Source organism: Peromyscus leucopus, chromosome 16_21 (assembly GCF_004664715.2).
Source record: "Peromyscus leucopus breed LL Stock chromosome 16_21, UCI_PerLeu_2.1, whole genome shotgun sequence".
Classification (NCBI taxonomy): Eukaryota; Metazoa; Chordata; class Mammalia; order Rodentia; family Cricetidae; genus Peromyscus; species Peromyscus leucopus.
This window is the reverse complement of record NC_051084.1, coordinates 19,320,784-19,338,076: the sequence shown is the minus strand read 5'-3', so window position 1 is coordinate 19,338,076 and position 17,293 is coordinate 19,320,784. Positions and strand designations below refer to the sequence as shown.

At 48.2% G+C, this 17,293-nt stretch overlaps 1 protein-coding gene across 1 annotated transcript; it reads left to right on the top strand.

Moving 5' to 3' along the window:
• Window positions 1-5,385: 5,385 nt before the first annotated feature.
• Window positions 5,386-17,293, top strand: C16_21H21orf58 (chromosome 16_21 C21orf58 homolog). Its single transcript, XM_028874278.2, has 8 exons — window positions 5,386-5,849; window positions 6,693-6,729; window positions 7,791-7,864; window positions 8,723-8,890; window positions 11,171-11,282; window positions 13,792-13,907; window positions 14,169-14,448; window positions 17,042-17,293. The coding sequence occupies exons 1-7, from the start codon at window positions 5,790-5,792 to the stop codon at window positions 14,406-14,408; spliced, it is 807 nt and encodes a 268-aa protein (XP_028730111.1). The 5' UTR covers window positions 5,386-5,789; the 3' UTR covers window positions 14,409-14,448; window positions 17,042-17,293.

Below are 17,293 nucleotides of genomic sequence, written 5' to 3'. Positions count from 1 at the left end.
AAAACTCTGCATAAGCCAACACCACCACTGTCAATCAGATGGTACAAGCCATCCCCACAATAACAATCCACAGGTCAAAAGACATTCCAGGGTCTGTGGTTGGACCCAACTGAGATTGGGGTGGGGTGGGGCACCTTCTGGCAGGCTGACATCTCCTAAACTCAACTGCCACCCACTGTTCCTCTGACATGGCCACTGGCAACTACCAGAGGCCAAGGCAACAACTGAAACTGGATCCTTGGAGCAAGAGCTGATGCAGAGGTCATGGAGAAGTACTGCTTACTGGCTTGCTCAACCTGCTATAGAACGCAGGGGTATCCCCACCCACCCACAATGGGTGGGCCTTCCCCCCATCACTCACTTATTAAGAAAATCCCTCCTGGGTGTAGTGGCACATGTCTTTAATCCCAACAGTGGGGAGGCAAAGGCAGGTGGGTCTCTGAGTTTGAGGTCAGCCAGGCTCCATAGAGCGACCCTATCTAAATAAAAAATAAAGACCTTCCTGCTTACAGCCTAATCTTAGGGAGACATTTTCTCAACTGGGGTTCCCTTCTCTCAGAAGACTCTAGCTTGTACCAAGTTGACATGAAACCAGGAGCCAGGACCGATTACTTACTGCTCTTGCAAAGGACCAGTTTGGTTCCCAGCACCCAGGTCAGGCGGCTTACAACTGCATGCATATGATGCCAGCTTCAGGAGGAATTAGATGCCTCTGATCTTGACTGCACAAACTCATGTACAGACACATACATACACATAATTTGAACTGATAAAAATAAATCTTTAAAATATAACTAAAAAATAAAATATTCAAGGCTGAGCAATGCCTCGGGGTTTGGGACACTTGCTGTTCTTTCAGAATGTTATAGGGGTCTGGGGTAAGGGGCACCTTCAAGGAGTACCACTCAGTTCAATCCATAGGATGGACAAAGAATTGAAATGTCCTGGGAAGAAGACCAATGTGGAGAAAACGAAAGTGTCAGGCTTGAGAATGGGGCAGCGTTCGAGGCCAGGAAAGTGAGAATAACATACTGGAGAACAGGAAGTGGCTAGCTTCTTCCTCCAAGGGGTGAGGGGAAGAAGTAACCCCAAAGTCAAGCAGCAGCCACTCTGTTTTTGTTTTGTCTGACTTTTTTTGTTATATATGCAGAGCTTTTAAATACACTGGATTATCCTGTCAAACAACCAGAACAAGGCATTCTGCAGGCAATCTTCCCCACAAACAGATTTAGGTAAAACTGCATGTAGCACTCCACAGACTATCAAAACTTAAGACTTCAGTATTGATTTCAGTTCTGAGGCCACACACAAGTAATTCAAAACACCAAATGCATTAAGGTGACAAGTGAGCAGAAAGACTAAATAGATGTGTATTTGCCTGCATAGAGTAACAATGTGGATGGTGGATACTGTGCATTTCTTATAGTTCTTCGATATGGTGTGAGGGGCAGCTGGATGTTCAGGCGAATGCATGTCAAGGAAGCAGCTGCTGTGACTAGCTGGAGCTTCACCAAGGACTCACTGCTTCTCTGTCTCTTGTAGGTGGAGTTTTCCTTTCCTGACCACCTGTTCCCAAATAACTGGCAGCCACTTCCCAAATAACTGACTCAGAGACTTAATATAAATTATAAATGCTCGGCTGATAGCTCAGGCTTGTTTCTAGCTACTGCTTACATTTAAATTAACACATTTCTTACCTATGCTTTGCCATGAGCTTGGTACCTTTTCTCAGTATGGCATGCTCATCTTGCTTCTCTGTGTCTCCTCATGACTCTCTTGACTCCACTCTTCTTCATCTCAGCATCCTCAGTTTGGTCACCCCGCCTACACTTCCTGCCTGGCTATCAGCAAATCAGCTTTTTATTAAATCAATTTGAATGACAAATCTTCACAGTGTATAAAAGGATTATTCCATAGCAGCCTCTCCTTTCTTAGAGCCTTATTTCAGTGTGTAATCAGCCAGGGAGGCCTTGATGGTATCCCCTGATATTGAGTGCTGTAGTTTCATGGGTGGAAGGCAGAGCTCCTGGGCAGTATCTGTGTTTTTAATGATCAAATCTTCCTCCATTGATTTTATTCTCACCCATTTGGAGGCTACAGATCTGGAGGCAATTGCAGAAAGGCAACCAAATGTTTTAAACCTAGCATCCAAGATCTTCTTTTTGGGGTTGGGGATTTAGCTCAGTGGTAGAACCCTTGCCTAGCTAAGGGCAAGGCCCTGGGTTCGATCCTCAGCTCCAAAAACAAAACAAACAAACAAACAAGATCTTCTTTTCATACATTTGAATCTCCAATCTCATGACATCAGTGTTAAAGCCAAAGTCAACCCCCAAAATGGCAGTGCCATTCACAATCTCATAAATGATAGTCCAGGCTCAGCTCAGGCTGGACTCTGACCATGTAAATAGAAGGATTGCTAGCAGTTAAAGAAAAAGCCTAGCGAGGCAGTGGTGGCATATGTCTTAATCCCAGCACTCGGGAGGCAGAGCCAGGTGGATCTCTGTGAGTTCGAGGCCAGCCTGGTCTACAGAGTGAGATCCAGGACAGGCACCAAAACTACACTGAGAAACCCTGATTTGGGGAAAAAAATCATTTCGCATAAACTTGTGAATCAGGTTTGTTTGTCAGAAAGAGCTGTTACTTCCCTTGTCCCCCTCTAAAGCCATACCTCCAGCAATGGGGTATCAAGTTCCCTGTTAACACATACCTGTAACCCATATCACAAGCTCCCAGGCTCTTCTGGCTTACAAAACACCCCAGACCCTCCTTCCTACCCACCACCATTCTAACTTACGGGCTGTTCCCACTTACATGCTTCCTCCCACCGCAAACACACCCCTTTAAAACTGGCAAAGCTTTCTCCACCTTTCGCTATTTTCTGTCTCTCAAGAGAGAGCCATAGCAGTGTGAATTTCCCAATAAACCTTTCTCTGCAGCAACAGTGCCTAGTTCAGTGATTTCACTGTACCCTCCCTTACAATCAACACAGAAAAAGGCCCTCTTCCCCCCCCCCTTTTTTTTTTTTTGGTTTTTTGAGACAGGGTTTCTCTGTGTAGTTTTGGTGCGTGTCCTGGATCTCACTCTGTAGACCAGGCTGGCCTCAAACTCATAGAGATCTGCCTGGCTCTGCCTCCCGAGTGCTGGGACTAAAGGCATGTGCTGTTGCTGCCAGGCTGAGGGTATGGTTTTTAAAGTCAAAAGTCTATAATCACATCACACCTGGTGCAGCTGAGGGGGTCTTTACCAGTAACCTTTGATACTGTAAACATCAATCACATGAAGCCATACCTCCAGACTGTTTTTACATATCAGGACCCTTTCTCGGCAGGGAAGGAGGGTCCTTTTGGTGTTGCCAAACACTTTATGAAGAGGAATGGGAAGCCATTTGTTTATGGGCAAGTGTAGTTCCTAGGGCAGGAGGGGTGGAGTCTGGGCACCTAACCTTTTGTAAGCTGTTTCGGTACCTTCTGATGGTTTCCCGGTAAGGAAAACGGTGAATATCCACAAAACGCAACCATGCTGCAGTCCTAGCTGGTGAAGCGAGCAGGGTATCACCCCCCCGCCCATGTCTGTAGTTAGATGACCTCAAAAGAAAGATGGGGGCAGAGGAGGGCAGGCCTGAGCTTTTTCCTCTCTTATTTCTTCAGATAAACCCCACTATCTTAATGCATTGAATGCCTTCTTGACAGTAGATCAGTGGGCTTGGGGAACTTTCTGCTCAGTTTACCCACACCTCCGGCTGAACACGGTTTGTTGTGCAGGTCTGCATGACTGGGTTTGCTCCCTCCTCTCAGACAAAAGCAGAAACGATTCCTGCCCTTAACGCACAGGAGTAACACTCCACCAACAGCCTTGTCAGGCGGCCTCAGTAGAAACCACGCACCTAAGTGACCACAATGTCAACAAAACTTGAGCAGGTTCTGGAAACGAAGCCACAAAGAAGTCCTCCTCTCGGGGGCCGAATCCTCTCGGGACCGAATCGCAGTCCTCTTTGGCGAGTGGAATCCTCTCAACTCCCAGATTCAGAATTGGCAGTTGTGTGCAATGAGAGCGTAGGCTTGTTAGAAGAAGGGGCCAGAAAGACCGCGAGATCAGATTTCCCAAGAACCACCGAAGCCCCGAGTCATACCAGAATCCCGAGTTTTAATGTTATTTTTATCCATTTACTGCTGGCAATGGGGGAGCATGTGCCCAGTTCACCTGAGCCAACGGCCGCAGAAAGCCGTTTATAAATGAAAGCCGCTCTGCAAGCATAGCACTTGGATCTTATTTCAATTTATTTTTAGTATTAAAAGCTATTGAAGTCAGTTACACGGATGCTCTCACAGGCACTGGACATGGCTCCCTACCCTGTAAACATTTACTGTGCCTAGCAACTTCCTACCAGAGAGGCCAGTAGAGAAAGAGGGTGGGCATTTTGCAACAGAGAAACAGGTTAGCTGCTTCTAGGGTCAGCACGGCAAGGGTAAGTTGTGTTGATAGGTTATGACTTCAGTACAATGTCATAAGAAAGGCGCTAACTCCCAGAGAGCCACAAGTCAAGTCAAACAGAGGGAAAACATCACAGATGTCCCACCTGAGGATAGCCCTGCTTTCCCTTATCGGTCCTGTTGATGATACCCGCTCCCATGCCTCGCTGTTTCTCCTAGCAATGTCTTCTGAGAAAAGAAGCCACCCTCTCAGGGAGCCTGCTTTTGCTTTCCTTGTCTATATCTGCCCCTCTAACTCTCCTTCCATCGGATGCAGTTTCCAGAGTTAGCTGGGTTCCGGGGGTGCTGACCCTACCCTGACTGTCTCTTAGGTTCATAGGGCTTAGTTAGACCGTGCTATGGTCTAGCTTCATCTCCTCCCTCAAGAGGAGGCACTGACTTATATCCCATTTGGTTTAGCGCCTCCACCCCCATATGTGACCTCCTTTTCTTTACTCTTGTCTGTACCCTCTGGCCAGGTGCCCCCTTAGGAGGTACAATTCTCTGGCCAAAGTCTCTGCTACAAGAAAATGTCCTAAAACCCCCAGGACACTCCTTCCTCATGGTCCTCCAGGTGTCCCGCCACACTGCCTTTTTTCTTTGAAGGTTCCAAGTGAGGACAAAGTGTCACAGAGGCAGCCTTATAGGGCTGTGCATCAGAAGTACACTTGCTGGTAGGTACAGCCTGCCTCCCAACTTTGGAAATGGCTAGAACATAGTTGGTTCTACACTGCAGAAAAAAAGCAAACAAGAAGTCATAGCTCCTCCTTGTGAAGCCAGAGCGGGGAAGTGGGGGGGGGGGGGCTTGCTCTGGAAGCAGGAACTTCTGCCAGTTTGCAGCGGCAGGAGATTAGCGAAGAGCAATGGGGGTTGACTGTAACAACAGTGGGTGTGGATCTTGGGGAGATGGGGAGTCTTTCACTCATTCTTTGGCACTACTTCCCTGGGTAAGTGGTGCTGGAGGAATCTGAAGTATGTCCCTCTGGCCTTTTACCTCCCCACTGATATGTGCCTGGCCACGCCTGTGGATCAGTGTTTACAGGCAACCCATTTACTGGACACAAAGCCCAGGAAGGACTCTCAGAGGCAACCTGGCAACCAACCCAAGACCTCCCTTCCACAGAGTGGCAACTGTCACAGACTCCAGGGCGGGCTCTGGCACTGGAGTCCAGGGAGGGACAGTCAATCTCTTACTTACTCTTCTCTTGTCTTGAGGCACCATGACCCCTGAGGGGACTCTTTGCTGCATGTAACCAAGGGCCAAGGCAGAGTGGGACTTCAACCTCGCACTTCTCGGTGGCCTTTTATACAGTTGTTAGGATGCTAGACTCCTCCGTGGCAGATCAGATGACCCGGCTGACATTGCAAGTCCTGGAACAGGTAAGACAGAACCTACCCACTGCTGTTGCCAAGCCCTGTTGCTCGCTCTCATCTCCTGCCTCAAAGTCAGGAGGCAGGCTGTCCCTCCAGCAAGCGTACTTCTGGGGCATATCCCTATAAAGTTCCTGTACCTCCAGGCTCATGTTTAAAGGGATACTCCTCACTGTGGAGATAGAGCCCAATATCCCCAGGGAAAAAACCCAGTCATGCCTAGTCTTCTCCACCTTTTCGACCATCTATGAAATCCTGAGTGATCAATGACCAACATGCCTGCCCTGGTAAGCAATGAAGCACAGGGCCCATGGGGACCCATGCTGGCCATGGTCAACTTCTCGGCATGCTCTGCCTGCATTGTTCCTCTTCTACTTCCTACCTATTACCAACCCTGGAAACCTTAGTTCAGGGCCCCGCTGGCCCTGGATACCAACTGAGGGTTGTCTGTGCAAGGGTTGCTACTCAGAAATCTGTCCGGAGCATCCTTCTTGGAGCCCATCAGGATGTCTCATTTGAGTTCCAGCAGGGAAACCCTTTGGTGTCCATCAGTGTACATTAAGATGTCCTACTGTGTCTCAACAGATCATCACCTTGGGGCCCCTTAAGCCACTTTGGGTTTAAGATGGATGGCATGCATTATGTTTGAGAACATGACCAGAATAATCCTTAATAGAATGGTGGCCCTTGCCCCATCTACTCTCTTGGAAAGTGCCTCTTGCCCTCCATACTTCCTTTGGGGTGCTGACCACTCCTATAGCTTTTGGAATGTCAGCTACACAGGCAGGTGGGCAGCACAGACTCCACTCCCCAACCTGGAGCCAAGTCACCATCACAGTTTCCTCCTCACAGATGCTGGAACAGGAACGTGAAAGCATGGACAGAGCAGGTAAGAGCTTTAAGATGCTTGGGCACATACAAGTAGGAAGGAGAATAGATCAGAGGTGTGGCAGGTGGAGCACAGAGCAAGCCTTGGCTTTTGTTTTCACCTGTAAACCAACACACACACACACACACACACACACACACACACACTGGCATGCACACATGCTGTACCCTTAGCCAGAAGACTCTTAGGGGGAAAGGGAATACATCTCGTAAATGAGAAAATATAGGCACAGAGAGGTCACGTGACAGATTGCTTGGTGCAAAAATTGTCCCAATCAATTCAGATTCATATTGCTCTGACTCCAGGGATGGGCAGGAGCTCAGTCTTATCTTTCTCAGTACCTGGGGCCAGAAGATGGGTTTATGGACATCTGAATGAGGATCCAAGGCCAGAGGAACATGTCTTATTCTTTAAAACATGGAGTATTCATACTGTCAGTAACTCTGGGAACACTGACTGCAGCTGGCCAGACCTGGGAGCCTCAAATCTAGATGGAAATTGGCAAACCAGGTCATATGATCCAGGGCACCTCTACACAACCCAATGGCCACAAGTGTGCCAAAGGGTGTCCCAGGTAAAGCTTCCAGAGAAGACTGTCTAGACATCATCAAAATCCCAGCTCCAATAGGATGCCAGGGCAAGCACGCTCTTTCCAGAGCTTTCTCTGGAGTAAGACCTTCTCCCTCCAGTTGGTGAGCATGCCTGTCTTTTCCAGACAGCTTGAGGCCAGGACTATGGAGGCATGACTGGGCCTGTGGAGGCCTCCTGCAGTGCAGAATGCTGGAGCACTAAGAGAGATCTATTCTACTGACTTTCAGTGCCTTTCAGGACCAAGAAAGTGCACTGGGCTGACTCTAACCAAGTCCTTCCCTCTCTACCATAGCCCCCTCTCTCCCTGCCCCAACCCTGGTCCCTCCTTCTTTGGAATGGATGTTTTTGACAGACATGAGCTCAGCAGGCTCCAGACTACTCTGAATCCCAGGGTGCAGGGAAGTTGGGGCAGTCCGCCAGAGCTACCAGCCAGGATATATTCCTCAGTGATGTGTGCCTTCTCCATCCAGGACAGCAGGAAAAGCCAGACACTGCCTTGCAGAGTGCTTTGAGGAGAAGGAGAGACCTTCTGCAGAAACTCTGGGTAGGACTGTCCACCTGCCTAACTCTGGGCCTAACTCTCCATGGGCTTAATACACTGGCTAGGAGACTCCAACAAATGCTTGTCTGTACTCCTGGGGTCAATTAGCTAATGCTTGCGAATTGGGGGTTGATAACTGAACTGTGAGCATTTAAGAGACTAATACTCCCAACCCATCACTTCGCTGAGGAAATTCGAGAAGGTAAAATGTCAGGTATAGGCAGTATGTGAGCTTAGAAACTGCTTAGGTCACTGTCACAGAGCAGGCAATGAGTCAAGGCCCATTCCCACAGGACGCGGAGCTCACATAAACTAAACTGGCCAGCAGCAAGAAGTGGCCCTGCGTAGAGGCATCTGTATGGGTGTCATCCCACAGTCCCCTGGGACAAGAAGTTTGCTTTTTTTTTTTTTACAGTGGATTGATGCCGACATGCATGAAAAACCATTTTATCGTTAGCTGGGAAACAAAGACAACCAGAAACTTATTACAAGTATTTGGTACATGTTAAGAGAAACAGAATTTCCAAGTGTTTTCTAAGGAGTATTATTGAACTTGGGGTCATAACCTTTGTCCCAAGTCCAGTTTGCCCCCCCCCCCATTCTCAATAAGCCAATTAGAAGTTAAATTAACAGCTGAGAGCAGGAAAAATGATTTATTTGACATGGTCACATTGGGAAGAGGGACAAAGAGATCCCTAGTTCCAGGGACTCCGCCCTGAACATTTGGGTGCCATAGCCCCCGGCAGGGGTGAGGCATGGGGAAACCGTGCTGGTGAGAGCCTGCTCACCCAGGGAGGTCCATAGGTTGAATCAGGGTCCTCTGCTGATGGCTTTATAACCAGCAGTCTGTCAACCTTTCAGGAACAGCAGCTGATGAATGAGCACTCCCCGGCCCATGCCTGGAGGAGGACACAGGAGAGGACCACGGTGCCAGCCCTGAACCCAGAGTTGCCTCCCGTGAATGCCTTCCCTGCTGCCTCCCCACCTTTGCCCCAACCACCAGAGCCACCAAGGGTCATCCAGGCTCCGGTAGGCCTCTTGGGTAACAGCAGCTTCTAGTGGGGTAGGAGGGTCAGAAGTGAGACTCCATTGCCATGCAGAAGTGCGCCATATTGCCAGCGGGCCATCCAATCAGGGAGGCCAGAGGTGTCTCTCTCTTCCCTCCTACTTCCAGGAAGGGAGGCCAAGGACACTCTTATTTCTTTTCCAGGAGGTCCCCGCAGGGTGCCAGTGCTCTGGAGAGGTTCCATCTGTTAAGAGCCGACAGCAGCTTCATTTGCTGCCCGTGGCACCATGGGTCATCTGGGGAAAGACATGGAGGACTGGCTTAGGGATGGCCACCTCTCAGGACAGACTCAACTCCTGCTAGACCCACCCAACAGCTGCATTGGAAGGATTAGGGGAGTCTAGCACCAGTGGGCCCTGAATTCCGAGAAGCACAACCCTTGAATACACATCCCTCACAGTGACCAGGGATGCTTAAGCCCTTGGCTGAAGGACAGAGTTACAAACAGCGGGGGTATACCATTCCGAGAGCTTTATGTGGTGTGGCCTACACACAGCACTCTGAGTCACAAGCAACAGAAATCAACTGATGTCTTGGGCAAATGATATATACTTTTTAAATCGTATGTACTGTTAGTGTGTGTGTGTGTATGTGTGTGCATGGAATGCATATTTGGGACACATGCACCACAGTGCATATGTGGAAGTCAGAGAGCAACAGGACTAGATTCTCTCTTTCCACTATCATATGGATTCTGGGGATCAAAGTCAAGTTGCCAAGTCTCTTGGGGAATACCTTTACCTGCTAAACATCTCGCTGGCTCAGAAAGAATGTCCTTAAGCAGATGACTTAGGAGGCCCAGGTGAGACCTTTGTTTGGGACTCAGTGTGAGGAAATGCAAGAATAAGGAGAACAGGCACAAGAGAAAAAGTTCTGGACATGTTGGTGACCTGGAAGACATCTGTCCTGTGGGCAGGGAAACAGGCAGCAGCACTTAGTGGAGAGAATGGGTCCCACAGAACTCCCTTTGCTGGTGAGCTATCTGTATCCAGGTTCCAGATGTTTCTACCTGTTGTCAGGACCATCGTGTTTGTTTTTAAGTCAGGGTCGGCCTCACTATGTATCCCTGGCTGGCCAGGACTCACTCAGGCTTACCTCACTATATAGACCCTGCCTCCTATCTCTACCTCCCAAGTGCTGAGATTAAAACCATTCACCACAACCTGGCCAGTTTCATGTTCTTACATGTTTACAGAGAAAAAGAAGAGAAATACCTTGTAACACAGGAGGATGCATTTTGATTTTCATGAAATGGTTACTGATAAGGATGCACGTTGACATCTGTCTCTGGCTGTTCTCATTTTTAACAACTGAGCCCACGTGGCCCATGAGCCCCCCAATTCACTACATCTCTGTGGAGAAAGCTCCCAAGTATGGTCTAGGCCACTGACTCCATGAATAGAAAGAAGGGGCAAGTTCATTCTAGACTTTTAAGGAGGATTAAACAAGTCTCTCTGGTGTTTGCTTGAAGCTGCTGCACATTTACTTTCCTCAGAAGAGAAACCAGAGGTTATCTGTGCACAACAAGGTCCACATATGCCCTGCCATGTATGTGAGAGCTGTAGTAATTAGCAGAGTTGGTAATGGTGCTACAATAGCCAAGACCCTGGAAGATTTGTCACCGGACTTGCACCAAGCAGGCCTACCCCTAGACTCCCTACACCATGAAATTCCACTACACTCCTGTCTAAATGCATGGAAGTTAAAAGACACAATACATCTATTAAATCAAAGTTAACCAGGCATTAACTACATTCCTGAAGGTAGGAAACATGAGAAACATTAAAGATATCATGTACACGCTGGATGCAGTGGTATATACTTACATCCTATACTCTGGAGGCAGAGGCAGAAGGACCACCACAAGCACAAGGCCAGTCTGGTCGACATAGTGAGTTCTATGCCAGTCAGAGCTACGTAGGGAGACCTTATCTCAAAAACAACAACATAAAAACAAGACCAAGTCCTAATGATAACCAGATGTAAAAAAATTTCTATTCACAATTGTTTATTTAACTTACAGTGTTAATAATTTAAATTTCTCTTCAGGAGGATGATAGATGGAGGGATGGGTGGATGGATGGGTAGAAGGATAGGAAGGAGGGCAGATAGATGGATGAGATATGTAGATGGATAATTGATTGGGTGGATGGATGGATGGATGGTTAAGTGTGCAGATGGATGGATGGAGGATACTTGTGAAGACTGTCCATTCAGATAACTAATCAACTGGCCTTTCTTAGGTCCCCCAGCCTCCTGCCACCATCATTCAGCAGCTACCCCAGCAGCCACTGATTGCACAGATTTCTCCTCCTCAGGCCTTTCCCACTCAAAGATCGGGAAGTATCAAGGAAGGTGCGTATGTGTTCTAGATCGCTATTACCTTAGGTTTGTGAAATTATATACTGAAAGGGAAAATTATTTTTGTAAGTAGGTGTTGTGTGACACCTGGTGAGATGTAACATAAACACCTATTCATCCCAGATAGAGAACCAGTAACAGACAAGGGTAACAATACCACTGAAGTACAACTTGGTGAATCAGTGAGTTTATTAAGGTTACTTACAGAAACAAGGACAACAGGCAGCCAGATCACCAAAAGTCCACCCCAGGGTGGATAATGACTCATGAAAGCTGGAATCCCAGAGCTCTGCAAATCAACAGGCCAACTCTTCCAGGCATCTTGGCTGGTCTGAACTCCTCAGCAGTCCTTACTGCTTATATAACTGTGGAAGGAGGTACTTTGTCTATCTGGTAGGTTTCAAAGACTTCCTGAGACTTGTGAATTGTTTATTTTCTGCCTCTGTGGGGCTTTGATCAGCTGGAGGCTCGTTTGAATTAACAAAGAACTAGATGCCCTTTCCAGAGACTGCGGGCTGTAAGAGCAAATAAGGAATGCCTTTTTCAGGCTTAGTGGCACACACCTTTAGTCCCAGTGCTGGGGAGGCAGAGCAGGTAGATCTCTAGCAGTTCCAGGATAGCCAGGGCTACATGTAGAGACCCTGTCTCAAAATAAACAAACAAACAAACAAACAAAAAAGCATACACGAACTATTTGTTAGATGTTGTCTTAGCTGGGGTTTCTATTGCTGTGAAGAGATACCATGACCACAGCAACTCTTATAAAGGAAAATATTTAATGGGGTGCCTTACAGTCTCAAAGGTTGAGCCCATTATCATCATGGCGAGACATGGCCCCATACAGGCAGACGTGGTGATGGAGAAGGAGCTGAGAATGGAGAAGTAGCTAATTCTTGATCCCATAGACAACAGGCAGTCTAGAGATCTGCCTGCCTCTGTCTCCCAACTGCCGGGATTAAAGGCACGCACCATCACTGCACAGCAGGTTTTTTAAATACTTGATCTTACAGCTTTTAAAATATTGTGTACCTTGACATGTTGGAGCATGTAACTGGAGTCAGGTAATTTTTTTTTTTTTTTTTTGGTTTTTTTCGAGACAGGGTTTCTCTGTGTAGCTTTGCGCCTTTCCTGGAACTCACTTGGTAGCCCAGGCTGGCCTCGAACTCACAAAGATCCGCCTGCCTCTGCCTCCCGAGTGCTGGGATTAAAGGCGTGCGCCACCACCGCCCGGCATGGAGTCAGGTAATTTTTGTCTGTGACTGGCTTCGTGTAGTTAGTATACTGTACCTAAGGCGTGTGGTGGTAATCTAATTGTACTGAAATGTGATTTTGATTGTATGTTAATAAATAAAGTTGCCTGGGGGTCAGAGCTATTAGAGCCATAGACAGAGTGTGGCGGTGGTGGTACACGCCTTTAATCCCATAGATATCTGTGTGTTCAGGGATATAGCCAGCATTGGAGACATATGCCTTTAAGACCTAGGGGGCTGTACATTCAGACAGTGACGAGGCAGTCACGTGTTTGGGTTTGCAACCAATGAGAAGGCAGAACAAAATACTTTAAATAGACGAACCAAGAGGAAATAGACTCTCCTTCGGGAAGCTGGGACACCGCAGGCGGAAGGGTGAGATTTTAGCTCTGAGCTCTGACCTCTCGGCTTTCTCTTTTGCATTATTTCTGTGTTTCTTATTTAATAAGACGGTTGATTACATCTATAAAGGCGTATCCACGTTGTAGCCAGTGATGGACTGAATGGCATCACAGAGCATGGGTGATGACATCTGGTCTCTTATCTAGCCCTGCTAGACTCTAACAAGGGCGTCCAAACAGCGTGACTTAGGCGACCCTCCCTTCCAGAGCACCTCCCACTGCCACTGCTGGGCGGGGCCTCACCCAAACCCCCCCGAGTCTTTGCTCTGCGTGGGACCGTCCCTTAGCCTCTTGACTTGTCTTTATCTTGCAGGGGAGTTCACAGCAGAGGTCTGGCTTCCTACCTTGCGCCTGTGGCCTGGCCTGGGCTGTCCAGGTCCTGGTGCTTCTGTTTGAGCCCCACCCTGAGACTCTGGGCTTGGTTGTTCCTTTGGTTGAGAAGGTGGCCCTGGGGGATGTTCCTTTAGAGAGGCTGACGGAGTTCCAACACTCTGTCTACAGAGTCTAGTTGCTGTGGGGGGAAAACTAATGTTTGTCCATTACGCTGTCAAAAGTCAGAATGTTGCCAGGTACGTGTGTCGTCGAGTGATATGCACGTTGTGCTGTAGTAACAAATCACTTCAGGGCTGGGCAGGGCTACCCTCCCTCTGGAGACTGGGAAATCTTTTCAGCTTCTTTTCATTCCACCTGACCTCCCTTGTCTTCTCTGTCTCTAACCTTCCCTTTCCTCTTTAATAAAAACACAGACCCATTAGCCCAAACACTCTCCAGTGCCATAAAGGGCAGTTAGTTTCGGAGTAGAGCCTGTCATCAGGTGCCAACCTAGGAATGAGGACCTGACTCTCCTTTTAGACATGGTGGAGATGATGCTAATGCAGAATGCACAGATGCACCAGATCCTCATGCAGAACATGATGCTCAAAGCTCTGCCACCTGGGCCCACAGGGCCACGTGCCACGACCCTCCAGGTAGGTTTGGGTGCTGAGATTTAGTCATCGGCTGAGGGATGCTCCTGGGTACCGGTGCAAGGGTTTCTCTGGCTTGTGGGTACGTGGTGAAGGCAATGTCCCCAGTCCCTCTGCATAAGGAGTAAGTAATGGAGCCGGGGCATGGAGAACTCTATGCCCAGGCTGTAGTCCCATCATATTCTGCGGCCCTTCCCAACAGTTTGGGCCCAGGTCTAGGGAAAGGATGCTGCAGTCCTGACCTGGCTGTGTACTCTCTGCCAGGACCAACGATGGGTGCACCATGGAGTCTTGCGAGCTGAAAGGCAGAAGCCACCCCCAGTGCACCACCACCACCACTATGCACCCCCCGCCCAGCTGCAGGCTGCCTCCACAGGCGCCCCTTCGGGATATTCGGGGTGGCCTCCAGTGGTTGCAGCCACTGCCCTCCCACATGCAGCCAGCTTCTTGCCCACTGTGAGCCACCTGACTGAGCCGACTACCTCCCATGCCAGCTACCCCTAGCACGGAGGTCTAGAGGGAGGAAGCTAGTGTCTTGCAGCAGGTAAGTGGAAAGATGGACCTGGTCACTACTGCTCAATGTGTGCTGAAGAGCACATGCACCCTGTGGTTAGGCCAATGAACTGTGGCTAATTAGAAGGAGTCAGAAAAAAAATTCAGTTGCAGGTCTCAGCCCCAGTTGTCCGTCAATGTGGAGGAGCCACGTCACCCTCTGGGAAAGCTGTGTCTTAGATCTTTTGACAGCCCAGCAGGACTGGTCCCATAGAGTGACTTTCACCTTAGCTCAGGTCCCAGGGCACCCCTCATTTGACACCCTGGATTTTCCCCTGGAGCTGCACTGAAAACCCGTGCTGCCTTTCCAGGTGGCTCAGGAAGCATCGTGGTCTTCCAGCCTTGATTACTCCCCAGGGCCACCTGGGAAAGCTAGGCGACCAAGGCCTCACCCAGGTGAAACACATTTTGTTATGGAAGACTTGTAAGAAAAACAGTTCCAGATCAGAATAAATCATTAGAGCTACATCCACACTTTAACATTCCTATGGAAGGCTGGCTGGCATGAGAGTCAAATTGAGGCCGGAGACAGAGCTCAGTAGCAGACAGTCTGTTGAACACTGCTACACACGCCCACACACACATCAGGAGAGAGTCAAATATAGTAACTGGGGGAGGCCTGATTGTCGTGCCAGGAACGGCCACTTCATCCTAAAGTGAAAGCAGCAAGCTCAAGAACGTGTGATGTGGTTTCAGTTCAAACATGCAGGGCCATCACGTCTACTCAGCAGCTAAAGGTGCTTGCTGTCAAGTCTGATAACGGAGTTTTATCCCCAGGACACGGCGGGGTGGTGGTGGGAAGGACCAACTTCTGCAGGTTGTCCCTCTGGCCTCCATAACTGTACTGTGGTGTGCACACACCCCACCTCCATGGCTGATTGATTACATGTAATTACAAATCAAATCAGGAGCTGGGCATGGTGGCACACACCTTTTAGTCCTAGTACTAGACAGGCAGAGGCAGGCAGATGACTAAGTCCGAGGCCAGCCTGGTCTACATAGTTGTTAGTTCCAGGACAGCCAGAGTTGCTCAGAAAGACTCTGTCACAAAAAAACAAACAGGAAAGGACTGGAGAGATGGCTCAATGGTTAAGACTTAAGACCGTTTGTTGCTCTTGCAGAAAACCCAGGTTCAGTTCCTAGTACATGGCAACTCAGTACCGTCTGTGACTCCAGTTCCAGGGGATTCGGTGTCCTTTCTGATTTCCATGGGCATCAGGCAAACACATGGTACACATACACACGAGCAAGCAAAACATGCATACACATATAAAAATCACAAGAAACGCCTTTAATCCCAGCACTGGGGAGGCAGAGGCAGGCAGATCTCTGTGAATTCAAAGCCAGCCTGGGCTACAGAGTGAGTTCCACAGAGAAACTGTCTCAAAAACACCAAAAAAAAAAAAACAAAAAAAAAAAAAAACCAAACAAACAAAAACAAAACAAAACAAAACAAAAAAACAACCCCCCCCCCAAAAACAACAAAAAACCAAAAAAAACCCAAAACAAAAACAACAAAAAAACCAAACCAACCAACCAAAAAAAAAAAAAAAAAAAAAACCAAGGAACAAACATGTATGAGGTGTGAACACACATGTGGCCTGCAGTATATATAAATATGGATGCATGCACACACAGTTTACCAGGCATTTTCCCAGAAGCCACACACAGACTGAACCCTGGCTCCTAGAGGGAGGACGATGGCTTTCCCTGTCCTACATGTCCGTCCCCTGGTCCTCTCAGGTTTCTTTTCATGCATGTGTGCATGCTTCCTTGACTTCCTGGTGTTTTTCTGTTGTTTTGGTAAAATTGGTTCCCTTTTGGTTTCAGTTTCATTGTTGCTTGGTTTTCCAGCCCAGGCTGACAACAAACTTACAGCCCTCCTGTTTCAGTCTGAGCGCTGCTAGGATTTCAGGCATGTACAATCACGCCTGTCTCCTTTTTCTGTTTGTTTGTTGAGACAGGGTCTTGCCGCATAGTCTTGGCTGACCTTGAACTCAAATTCCATGAACTCCACCTGCCTCTGACTTTGGAGTGCTGAGACTAAGGGTATGGCTAACCATGTCTAACTTCTTTGTTGTTCTAATGGCTTTTGTTCTTTTGTTTTTGTTTTTTGAGAGGTCTATTATGTAGCTCTGGCTGTCCTGGAACTCACTATGTAGACTGACCAGGCAGGCCTACACTCACAAGGATCCACCTTTCTGTGCCTCCTGAGCGCTGGCTGGGAGTGCGCCACCACACCTGGCTTAATGTTTTATTTTTAAAGATTTATTATTTTGTGATACTTGATTGAACCCAGGGTTTTGAGCACACTAGCCAAGTACTCTTCCATTACGTTAACATCCATGACCCTTTCACCACTTTGAGACATCATTTCACTGAGTTGCTCAGGCTGGCCTCAAACTTGTAATTCTCCTGTCTCAGCCTCTCTAGTAGTTGGGATCACTGGAGTGATTCCACCTGCCTCTGCAGATGTTATTTTCAAGTATTATAGTAACTTTCACTGCTTGAGGTTAAGCTTTTTCATTTGCTACATTCCCAACCAAAAAGCTGGTCTCTGCTTTTGAATCCTTGGAACCCCACAGGTCAGAGGCAAGATGGTTCCGAGTTGCCAGTTAGCCTGCGTGGACCTTCCCTGTGGCTGACCTGGCTTCCACACAGTGAAGACAGTGATGAGATGTCCACGTGGATGAACAAGACAAGGCAACACCCTCCCCAGGGAGCTTCAGGGTGGTTGACATCCCCTTCCTACAGAACCACCTTTCAGTGTGCCTTAGGGTATGAGTTCAGAGAATCTAGTTTTTGTTAAAAGCATCAATTAAAGACCTCGCACAATT

Coding starts and splice junctions, on each gene's coding strand:
- C16_21H21orf58 (XM_028874278.2), top strand. CDS start 5,790: ATGCTAGACTCCTCCGTGGCAGATCAGATGACCCGGCTGACATTGCAA. Junction 8,891..11,170: donor CAAGGGTCATCCAGGCTCCG/GTAGGCCTCTTG, acceptor GGCCTTTCTTAG/GTCCCCCAGCCTCCTGCCAC. Junction 13,908..14,168: donor CACGTGCCACGACCCTCCAG/GTAGGTTTGGGT, acceptor ACTCTCTGCCAG/GACCAACGATGGGTGCACCA.